The sequence below is a fragment of the Sinocyclocheilus anshuiensis genome, unplaced genomic scaffold, assembly GCF_001515605.1.
Source record: "Sinocyclocheilus anshuiensis isolate Anshui unplaced genomic scaffold, SAMN03320099.WGS_v1.1 scaffold37, whole genome shotgun sequence".
In the NCBI taxonomy this organism is placed as follows: domain Eukaryota; kingdom Metazoa; phylum Chordata; class Actinopteri; order Cypriniformes; family Cyprinidae; genus Sinocyclocheilus; species Sinocyclocheilus anshuiensis.
In genome coordinates, this window is record NW_015536461.1 from 3,922 (window position 1) to 16,023 (window position 12,102).

The 12,102-nt window shown below is 40.5% G+C and overlaps 1 protein-coding gene and 2 non-coding genes across 3 annotated transcripts in view; 1 reads left to right on the forward strand and 2 right to left on the reverse strand.

The window, feature by feature from the left end:
• The first annotated feature begins 495 nt into the window (after positions 1-495).
• On the forward strand, positions 496-568 carry trnaa-agc (transfer RNA alanine (anticodon AGC)). Its single transcript has one exon. It is a non-coding gene; the product is annotated as a tRNA-Ala (tRNA).
• Positions 569-1,443: 875 nt separating this feature from the next.
• Positions 1,444-12,102, reverse strand: part of LOC107655543 (NACHT domain- and WD repeat-containing protein 1-like) — a 22,246-nt gene continuing 11,587 nt past the window's right edge. The window contains exons 13-19 of the mRNA XM_016443408.1: positions 10,170-10,430; positions 10,001-10,091; positions 8,196-8,344; positions 7,829-8,111; positions 7,162-7,715; positions 3,399-3,484; positions 1,444-1,627 (exon numbers count right to left, since the gene is read on the reverse strand). Coding sequence (XP_016298894.1) covers positions 1,507-1,627; positions 3,399-3,484; positions 7,162-7,715; positions 7,829-8,111; positions 8,196-8,344; positions 10,001-10,091; positions 10,170-10,430 — 1,545 coding nt within the window. The 3' untranslated portion in view covers positions 1,444-1,506. The remainder of the gene's footprint in view (positions 1,628-3,398; positions 3,485-7,161; positions 7,716-7,828; positions 8,112-8,195; positions 8,345-10,000; positions 10,092-10,169; positions 10,431-12,102) is intronic.
• trnaq-cug (transfer RNA glutamine (anticodon CUG)) lies at positions 3,277-3,348 on the reverse strand. Its single transcript has one exon. It is a non-coding gene; the product is annotated as a tRNA-Gln (tRNA).

A 12,102-nucleotide genomic window follows, 5' to 3' on the forward strand; every position in this document is an offset into this window, starting at 1 on the left:
GTAACCACCTGATCTAACCAACCTAGCTTTGACTGGACTTCTGCCCGATTGACTAAAAACTTCCTGATTGCTTGTGACCCTAAAGAGACAAAAGAGCTTCATGACCAAGCCTCGCTATGGACTCTTCTGTGATTTGAACCCAGGACCTCTCGTACCCAAAGCAAGAATCATACCCCTAGACCGACAAGCCAGCCTTGGCAACCCACCTAGCCATGAGCCAAAAAAAAAAAACAGACCAGAAGAATAACTACAGCAATAACAAAAGAAGGAACATGAACTAACATGGAAGTAATCAAACACCCCGAGACAGTGTCAAAGGCAAACGAATGAAATCTGGCCTCTGAATGGATTTAAAAATGGAGCTGGACCTAACATGTAGAGGGATCTTAGGAAGGACAGCTGAAACGGTCAGATGTCCCGTAGACTTTAAGCCAGTGTTGGAAACAGAGGGGAGTAACGTATTTTGGAGCAATGGACATCACTCCACCATGGTCAGGGGAATTAGCTCAAATGGTAGAGTGCTTGCTTAGCATGCGAGAGGTAGTGGGATCGATACCCGCATTCTCCAAGCTGGGTCCTGGCCTTTTATGCTCACTTCCCTAAAGAGACAAACTCTGCTTTGACACTAAGAAGTAAAGCTCCCTACGTGAGCTTTTGGGGCTCACTGCAGCCGAAAAGTTTTTTTTGGACCGGGTCTTGCGCACATTGGTAGCAAAAGCAGGTCCCACCAAGATTTGAACTCGGATCGCTGGATTCAGTGCGCTATCCATTACACCATGGAACCTTGACAGGAGCGGCTGTTGCTCACAGTGCCACAAAGATGAAATCACTTACAGGCTCGCCAGCACCACCACCAAACTTTTTTTCTTTTCCTGTTGCAAGAAAGTACGTAGGTTCCACCAAAACTTGAACGTGGATCGCTGGATTCAAAGTCCTGAGAGCTAACAATTACACCATGGAACCACACCATTACACCTGGGAGACAGGTAGCACTGTGGCTGTGGGGAAGCAGTTAGACAGAGGGGTTGGATCCCAGTAAATTTTGGTCACTGGCCCCCTTGGCGTAACTAGCACAACGCTCTAACCACCTGATCTAACCAACCTAGCTTTGACTGGACTTTTGCACAATTGACTAAAAACTTCCTGATTGGCTGTGACCCTAAAGAGACAAAAGAGCTTCATGACCAAGCCTCGCTATCGACTCTTCTGTGATTTGAACCCGGGACCTCTCTTACCCAAAGTGAGAATCATACCCCTAGACCAACAAGCCAGCCCTGGCAACCCACCTAGCCATGAGCCCCCCCAAAAAAACAGAAGAAAAGAATAACTACAGCAATAACAAAAGAAGGAACATGAACTAACAAGGAAGTAATCAAACACCCCGAGACAGTGTCAAAGGAAAACGAATGAAATCTGGCCTCTGAATGGATTTAAAAATGGGGCTGGACCTAACATGTAGAGGGATCTTAGGGAGGACAGCTGAAACGGTCAGATGTCCCGTAGACTTTAAGCTAGTGTGGGAAACAGAGGGGAAAAGTTGGCTGCACAACCTGAGTGATCCAAAGGTAGCACACATAATACAGGAATCCACACACATATATACTGGAGTAACAAGACCAAGCAGGGCCTTTAAAACAAAAGTACAATCTCTTTTCTTCAAGCCCATTATAATAGCGGTAGCTCTTCGAAGGCGTATTCTGGAGGACTGGATATCCCTCTACCACAGCCAGGGGAATTAGCTCAAATGGTAGAGTGCTCGCTTAGCATGCGAGAAGTAGCGGAATCGATGCCCGCATTCTCCAAGCTGGGTCCTGTCTGTTTATGCTCACTTGCCTAAAGAGACAAACTGTGCTTTGACACTATGAAGCAAAGCTCCCTACGTGAGCTTTTGGGGCTCACTGCAGCCGAAAAGTTTTTTTGGACCGGGTCTTGCGCACATTGGTGGCAAAAGCAGGTCCCACCGAGATTTGAACTCGGATCGCTGGATTCAGAGCGCTAACCATTACACCATGGAACCTTGACAGGAGCAGCTGTTGCTCACAGGGCCACAAAGACTAAATCACTTACAGGCTCGCCAGCACCACCACCAAACTTTTTTTCTTTTCCTGCTGCAAGAAAGCACGCAGGTTTCCACCAAAACTTGAACATGGATCGCTGGATTCACAGTCCAGAGTGCTAACCATTACACCATGGAACCACACCATTACACTTGGGAGACAGTTAGCGCTGTGGCTGTGGGGAAGCAGTTAGACAGAGGGGTTGGATCCCAGTAAATTTTGGTCACTGGCCCCCTTGGCGTAACTAACACAACGCTCTAACCACCTGATCTAACCAACCTACCTTCGACTGGACTTCTGCCCGATTGACTAAAAACTTCCTGATTGCTTGTGACCCTAAAGAGACAAAAGAGCTTCATGACCAAGCCTCACTATGGACTCTTCTGTGATTTGAACCTGGGACCTCTTATAACCAAAGCAAGAATCATACCCCTAGACCAACAAGCCAGCCTTGGCAACCCACCTAGCCATGAGCCAAAAAAAAAACCCAGAATAAAAGAATAACTACAGCAATAACAAAAGAAGGAATATGAACTAAAATGGAAGTAAGCAAACACCTCGAGACAGTGTCAAAGGTAAACGAATGAAATTTGGCCTCTGAATGGATTTAAAAATGGGGCTTGGCCTAACATGTAGAGGGATCTTAGGGAGGACAGCTGAAACGGTCAGATGTCCCGTAGACTTTAAGCTAGTGTGGGAAACAGAGGGGAAAAATTGGCTGCACAACCTGAGTGATCCAAAGGTAGCACACATAATACAGGAATCCACACACATATATACTGGAGTAACAAGACCAAGCAAGACCTTTAAAACAAAAGTACAATCTCTTTTCTTCAAGCCCATTATAATAGCGGTAGCTCTTCGAAGGCGTATTTTGGAGCACTGGACATCCCTCTACCACGGCCAGGGGAATTAGCTCAAATGGCAATCCCATTATAATAGCGGTAGCTCTTCGAAGACGTATTTTGGAGTAATGGACATCACTGCACCGTGGCCAGGGGAATTAGCTCAAATGGTAGAGCGCTCGCTTAGCATGCAAGAGGTAGTGGAATCGATGCCTGCATTCTCCAAGCTGGGTCCTGCCCTTTTATGCTCACTTCCCTAAAGAGACAAACTGTGCTTTGACACTACGAAGCAAAGCTCCCTACGTGAGCTTTTGGGGCTCACTGCAGCCGAAAAGTTTTTTGGACCTGGTCTTCCGCACATTGGTGGCAAAAGGAGGTCCCACCGAGATTTGAAGTCGGATCACTGGATTCAGAGCCCAGAGTGCTAACCATTACACCATGGAACCTTGACAGGAGCAGCTGTTGCTCACAGGGCCACAAAGATTAAATCACTTACAGGCTCGCCAGCACCACCTCCAAACTTTTTTTCCTTTCCTGCTGCAAGAAAGCACGCAGGTTCCAGCGAAACTTGAACGTGGATCGCTGGATTCAAAGTCCAGAGTGCTAACCATTACACCATGGAACTACACCATTGCACCTGGGAGACAGGTAGCGCTGTGGCTGTGGGGAAGCAGTTAGACAGAGGGGTTGGATCCCAGTAAATTTTGGTCACTGGCCCCCTTGGCGTAACTAGCACAACGCTCTAACCACCTGATCTAACCAACCTAGCTTTGACTGGACTTCTGCCCGATTGACTAAAAACTTCCTGATTGCTTGTGACCCTAAAGAGACAAAAGAGCTTCATGACCAAGCCTCGCTATGGACTGTTCTGTGATTTGAACCTGGGACCTCTCGTACCCAAAGCAAGAATCATAGCCCTAGACCAACAAGCCAGCCTTGGCAACCCCCCTAGCCATGAGCCAAAAAAAAAAAAAACCCAGAATAAAAGAATAACTACAGCAATAACAAAAGAAGGAACATGAACTAACATGGAAGTAATCAAACACCTCGAACGAATGAAATTTGGCCTCTGAATGGATTTAAAAATGGGGCTGGACCTAACATGTAGAGGGATCTTAGGGAGGACAGCTGAAACGGTCAGATGTCCCGTAGACTTTAAGCCAGTGTGGGAAACAGAGGGTTAAAGTTGGCTGCACAACCTGAGTGATCCAAAGATAGCACACATAATACAGGAATCCACACACATATATACTGGAGTAACAAGATCAAGCAGGGCCTTTAAAACAAAAGTACAATCTCTTTTCTTCAAGCCCATTATAATAGCGGTAGCTCTTCGAAGGCGTATTTTGGAGCAATGGACATCACTCCATAGTTTAAATCAGATGTATGGACTTAGTTCAGATTTGTAAACAAGGAGGGGATGTAAGTAGGGATGCACCGAAAATATAGGCTACATATAATAATAATAATGATAATATATGGCGTGCCGCGTTGCGCCCCGCCCGGGAGTGTTCACTCTCCTCGTCACTGCGCAGTTTGACGCTCCGCTCAGTATTCTGATCTAAGAATGTGCGTTCCGCTCGTGTACCACTCATGGTCATCGGAAAAGCAAAGTCCGCTCAAATAACGCGCTGACAGGACATTTCTATGCAGTATAGGCCTACTTATTCCAGTTTGCATGGTTTAGGCTAGTTCAGCTGTACTGGGCAACGCTGCTAAAATAATGCTACCTTCAGTGACGCTATGCTCTGCTATGCTATGCTCTGCTCATATGCTCTGATAATATTAGCTTTGTAGGACTATACATTATTTGGATAAACATCCACTTTTCTGTCCCTAGACTTTACAGAAATATTACAGTTGAAATACACATTAGGGTTACAATATTTTTATATTTTAAAATGAAACAATATGTTATTTGAACAATTACACCTTCCTGAGCTATCAATGTGGCATTATTTTTTTTTTATTAATTATATAGAATTTCAAGTACCACAAAACTGCTTGTCCCCACAAGCCATGTGCAGAGGAAAAGTGCTTTATTTTGAGGTCAAAAAACAGGATTTTCTACCATTTAAAATACAAAAGTCTATTCATAACGATCAAATATATGATGTAAATGGCATAAAAAAACAAAATGCCAAAGGGGGAAGAGAAGTGAACGTAAGGCATGGAGGGTCCGTCAGCAAAGATGCAGGCAAAGAGTCAGAGCAGGAGCACTGACCCCCCCATCATCACCAGATAGATCACCCAGCATTTCAAGGTAGAAACTGAACTGTTACAAATACAGAAATCAACGGTTAAACTGTGAAACATAGTTAGCTGATAGCAATTGATAGCAATTGATAGGAATTGATAGCACAATTCCTGGCTATCACCTATTCTTCACATTCACAGGCACTGAATAAGCATTCAGTTCAAATTGATAAGCGATTCTGAGAGTTCATTATGGGGCAGTTGGGCAAGTAATTTAAGGCACCATGAAATGTAAAATGAGGACAGTTCGAAGTTTACACCTCTTAGTCATAACCTACACTGAACAAAATTATAAACGCAACACTTTTGTTTTTGCCCCCATTTTTCATGAGAAACAAACCTGATTAAAATAAATAAAACATACTCTCCTTATTTGTTGCATTATCATTATTTTTATGTAACTGACTACATGTGCTGAAAAAAAAAGATAAATAATATTTAATAAAAACCTTTAAAATTGCCAAAGAAGTAAGGCAACACCAGTGACAAAAAAAGGGTACATGCGATCTTTAAATAAATATACAAAAAATATGGTGGACTAGACTAGACTGCAATACAAATAGTTGAGTTTGCCAGGTGCATTCAACATTTATGACAGGTTTTCATGAAAGTGTTGGTCAGTTTGTCTTGACAATCCAATTTTGCACTGCAACAATAAAACTGAAGTGACATAAACAAACTGAGAAATGTTTCTTTTTAGTTAAAACAGATGTTGCCAAAGTTTTCATTTGGGGACATAATTTGAAGTTGGAAAAAGGTAATAAATTGCAATATATCGCAATAATATTGTATCGTGACACAAGTATCGTGATAATATCGTATCGTGAGGTCTCTGGTGATTCCCACCCATACTACAGATGTGGTCCCTCGTTTAGGAATGAGCTCCTCGTTTTGTCCTTGCTGGTCGTTCTCCTGCTCAGAGCCACCTGGTTCGGTCTCCCCTTCACACCCCGTGGTGGCATGTAAGATTGCAGTCATCCAAATGATGAAAAAGTATTGCCGTAAACAATGTATTTTGCGACACCACAAATTAAGCGATAGGGCATAATATGAAAGGACATATTTTTATTTCGTCCATCCAATATATATCGTCATATCGCACAGCCCTACTTTTGAGTTACTTTTTAAATCTGAGCAGGGCTTGCTTGTTTGTTTTTAATATAAAAAAGTTATTCTTTTACAAATGCAAAAGCCCTTTCACAACAAAAATGAAATGAATACACCAAAGGCTGAAGGAAATGTAAATTAATGTCTGTACAGTAGAGGGCGCAGCTCAAACAAATTGCAAGAAGAATATGACGCAGGAAAAGAAAGTTCAACACTATTCAGCAATAACAAAAATGAAACACAAATGTGTCATTTTTGCTTAGTATGGTTGAATTGGATCATTGAAGGTCAGCAGCAAAGACACTGGTTAATAAAACTGAATTATATACATAAAAAATGATTATTGTCTTATTTAACATTTAATTATTGCAAGTTTCTATAATATTCTGAGTTTGCATTTCACTGTTTTTATTCATTTTGTGAAATACTGAATCTGTTTTTGTGCAGGTGAGATGAGTAAATACATGTTCATATTTAGTCTAGAACTACAGTAACATCAATTTTACACAGTGAACACAACGCCTCAGCACTTACTCCCGATTTCTCTCAACATGGCAACACAAGAGCTGTCAGTAAAGACGGTAAACAAAGTAACTGGCGTTACTTATTTGAAAAAGTAACTCAGATATTTCCTTCTAAATTAAAAAGTAATGTGTTACTTTACTGGTAAAAATTAATCTGATTACGTAACTGGTGTTACTTGTAATGCTTTACCTCCAACTCTGCAGACAACTTGTAGATCAAAAATAAATTTAATAGACTATTTTACATACCATTCGGGATGATGGTATTTTTATGCTCAAATATTGTTATCTTAAAAACTGGCTCAACAACAACAAACTCTTTTAGTTTAATTTAAAAAGCTCAATAAATTATGGCAACCTGCAAACCCTCACCTTGTACTCCATGGTGTGATTCAGCAAGACGGGACTCAGATTCCACAACTTCTGAACACAGTCTTGAGAGCCAATCAGCGCTTGCGCATCCCAGTTGCTCATGGTGATGCAGGTTATGGCTGCACCGTGATGATCCAGCTCGGCTGCCGTGGCGCTCTTAAAGTCGTAGATCACCACTTCGCCACCAAAGGTCCCATAGAGCAGCCTGGAGTCATACAGCAGAGCCATGGTGGAGATTGGGGAGTGCAGCAAGCAAAGGGAGTACCTCTCAAGTGGGCCATCCACACAGGGGAAACTGTCTCTCGATGTAATCTCAAAGATACAAACCGCATCCTCATACGCCACGGCCATTCTGTCCTCCCGCGGGCTGATGGCCATGCTGCGTACTGTCGGCAGGTTTTCTGGAGGTGGCAGGCACAGGGTTTCTGGGGCCAAGTCTAGTGGGTAAATAAGGATGGTACCAGTTCTCAATCCACAGAAGAGTAAGCGTTTCTGCTGGGCTAATTCCATACAGCACACTTCTGAGGACACGTCCATACTGTCGGACCGTAGACCTGTTAAACACACAAACACTTTTGGCTTGAGAACTTTTGCAGATTTGTTCTGAATCACTTTAAATATGTCTCGCACATAAATACAAAAATGAAAACCAATATCATGTTATTACATGTTTCACCTTCCGAGCAGCTCCAGGTGAAAATCTCTGTTTCATCTCCTTCTTTCACATAGAATACAGTGTCACCGTCTTTCGACAGGGCCACTAGGGGGCAGTATGCTGGGATGAAAGTTTTGCTCCTGTGCTTGGTGTTGTAATCCAGCTGCCATACTTTGAGCTGGTTGGCAATAACGGAAGCAGAGATAATAGTGCGCTGATGGACAGCCAAAGAGGCCACAGCAGAATCCATCACACCGATCCAGTCCAGCAGGGCGCCTGTGGTTACGCTCCACACCTTAAAGAGTGCAACAAGATCAACTTTCGGTTGAGACAATAGCAGTGAGATGAAAATGTATGGGAAGAAAGGGATTAAACTGACCCGTATAATCCGATCCTGGGCACTTGTGATGATTTCGCTGCCTTCACTGCTTGAAACGGCACATAAGACTGATGCGTCATGGTGAAGATCCAGAACCTTCTGCATTGAAGTCAGCGTCACAAGGAACACGCACAATGTTCTGTCACATCCTTCAACAAGAAAAAAAGTGGTTTAAAAAAATGGATTTCAAGCAAATAGGTTTAGTGGCACTGTTCATAAGGAGTTTAAGGCCATGTCCACATGTACACGGGTATTTTTATAAACCTGGTGCTGCGTTTGCATGTGGATGAACGGCCAAACCTCATAGAAAAAGCTGCGGTTTTGAAAATACCCGTGTTCGTGTGGACAGGGCCTTACACAAATGCAGCACCAGGTCACTGAAACCGAACATTTTTGAAAACTCCTGCCAAGGTGAAGATTTTCAAAAACTCTGGTTGCAGTGTTATTGTGTAGACAACGAAACCGGAGATTTTGGCTTGTGACGTCGGAGCCTGCGCTGTTATCTCTGAAACTTTTTCAGGCTTCTGATTGGCCAACATGGCTTTACGGTTGAGATTATATCGCCACCTGTTGGCTTGGCATGCTCTTGACAGTGCTTCATAGCATGCTTTTGCCTTTTCATGTGGACGGAGATTTTTTTTTTAAACGGAAGAAGGAAAAACTCCATTTATAAAAATACCCGTGTACGTGTGGACATGGCCTAAGTTGTGTTCTAGATAAAATCTTACTGAACAGAAAATAATCACAATCTAGCAAGTTTAACGTATTATAATTCTTATAATAGATGAACAAAAAAAGTAGTATTTAGTCTTTTCATTAATGTGGGCTATGATTCTACAATCATTCAAACTTAGCTATTCAATCCTCTCACCTTAAATTTTTGTAAGAAATATTATTAAACAAACATTTAGTTATGGGGAACTAAATACCAAAATTTGGTCTTGTCTCGACTAGACACCAAAAATACCAGAACTTGGCCCCCAAACTAGATAGATGAGTGATAGCTTCTATTAGGCTAAATCTGCAACCCTGTTACCCATTCAGTCATTTTATTATAATATTGATTGAATTTTATGTAATTATTCAAATATATGATAATATAGAATAAAACCATTATAATATTTAAGCTTTACCAATACATGAAAGGACTAAAGAGAAAAAGAGTATTACAAAAAAGACATAGTTATATCAATTATTTCAAAAATGAAAATTCCATTATCGATTTTTTTCTTCCTCCTGTGGAACTAAAAAATCTCAATGTGGAAAAAAGTGAGTTATACTGCCTTCCTGAGTGTAACAACAACAACAACAAACAAATCTAATTATTTTTTTTGTTACCTGTTACCCAATCAGTCATTTCATAATAATATTTATTGAATTTTATTTTAATTATTCAAAAATAAGCTAATATACTATAAAACAGATAATATAATATTGAGTTTGATCCAGTGGACAAACAACAAATCTAAAGATGAAGTACTTCACACTGTTAAATAAATGTCCCTTTTTTTTTAGAATTGCAAGCCTTATTTTGCACCCTTTTCATGGAAAGTGCTATTTAATTAATGTTATTAAAGGTGATATCTGATATTTTTGAGGTAAGCCATTCGTATCTTGATTTTCTGAAAAGTGTAAACTTGGTCTTGGTTTAAATATTGTTTTTGTAAGCAGCCCAACATTCTGGCTCAACCAATCGAATGGTAATGGTCAGTTAATAAAATAATTGATTGACCTTAGTGATGCACACTTTAAGAGCAATTAATAAATGAGTAAAGATAACCAGACAATGACATGTATAAAGGCACCTGCAAACAGCAATTTTTCATCCTCAGATGTTCTGAGGAACAAAGCTGGAGAGGGAAGATCAACCACAGACTCAATACCATGGCTCCATACCTGCACACACACACAAAACCTTCCAATAACGCTGAAATGTGACATTTTGCTTGGTCTTTACTGAAACAAGATACATACCGAATGGAGACGGCTTTCCCCAAAAGCAATGAGTATCTTGGAGTATTTGGTGAGTGTCAGAGAGCAGGTGATATTGTGGTGTCCAGCAGGGTAGGGTAGGGGGGTCTGGGAATGTTGCATGCCAGTGGATATGTCATAAAAACAGAGCGCCCCCTCACTGCATATGCATGCTACTGCATCACCAACAACACCAAGAACAGAACAAACCCCTGCTGTCAGCTCATGCAGGGGCTCTGCAGTGTCCAAGTGCCAAGCTTTAACCTACATGGGAAAAGATGGTAGAGAAAATATAAACTAACAGCATTCTACACAGTTATAATTAAACGAACACAAAAAGAAAATTCTGTCATTATAAATTTTTGTTAATTACATTTTTTGGTCTTTCCGTTCTTGTTGTTGTTATATATTTGTAAGGCTAGATCTGCATGAAGACTCTTTAAAATTTCTCAATTTTTATTATCATTATACAAATAATGACTGGGGCCAGTTGCATAAAATGCTTACAGTAGCATAGTCTTACACGTTATTTATTTATTTAATTAATTTTAAGACTGGTAATAACTTTAAGTCGATTTAAAATATAGATTAGACTAATTTGAATCTGAAAAATAAGACTCCTTGGCTAACTGCTAGTTGGTCAGATTAGTTCTTAAAGGCGTCATCGGATGCAAAATTCAATTTTAAATGTTGTTTGACCATAAATGTGTGTTGGCAGTGTGTGTACACATCCACCCTATGATAAAAATCCACCCAGTGGTTTTTATTTAATCCCTAAAAATAATATCCGCTGAAGTGGATTACTTTCGCTTTTGAAGGGAATGTTTACGGTGGCCGAGAAGTGCTAAACAAATCACAATTCTGAAAACAAAATAACAAATTACAAACGCAAATGCAAGTCTAAAAAACTAAATAACAATTCAGAAAGCACAACAACAATTCAGAAAACATTATAACAAGTCAGAAAACACAATGACAAATTCGAAAACAAAATAACAAGTCAGAAAACACAACGACAAATTCGAAAACAAATTAACAAGTCAGAAAACACAACGACAAATCAGACAAACCGAAAGAGGTAGGTATCGTTTGAGACAGCGCCATTGGTTTGGGATTACTCACCGCTGACTGGACGAGACATCTGTCAATCAACGTATACAGGAAGAACCAGCCGAAGAACAGCAGAGTCGTGGTAGAAAGTTCGGAGATGGTATTAAAGTAGCTCAGTTTAAATGTATTGTATGAATTGCCATTACTACGGAATAAAAAATACGGAGTGTATATTTACATTTAGTTAAAAGTAACTTTAAAACATTAGCTCCAGTGGCGCAGATGGATTATCACGTGTCGTTGGCTCTTTGACTTAATCGACCCGGGTTCGAGCCCACCTTTTGTCGAACTTTTTTTTTCTCCCTTTTCAAATCTCGTATCACATCGTAAAGTTTATTTTCAATCAAAATTAAGAAAATAATCAAAAAGTTGAAAATAAAGTATCGGGTAGGGTTAGGGTAGGTGTAGGGAGGGCTTTATTGTACCAATAAGGTGGCATCCATTTAATAATTAAAATTTAAATTATAATTTACACTCAATACGTTATTATTGCATACTGTTTTATAATGTACTACAATACTGAAGTGCAGATAATTGCCACTATTTGCAACAAGTAGTATACTTGATAGTAGAAATTCTGCTATTTTAACATAGTGTAAATAGGTATTTGCACTTAGTGTAAATAGCATATTGCTAAAAATACTGCTATTTTCACTTAGTGTAAATAGAATCCATTGCTAATACGAGATTTGAAAAGGGAGGAAAAAAAATTTCGGCAAAAGGCGGGATCGAACCCTGGTCGATCGCATCAAAAAGCCAACAACACGCACTTATCCATCTACACCACTGAAGCTGATGTTTTACAGCCACTTTTAACTAAATGTAA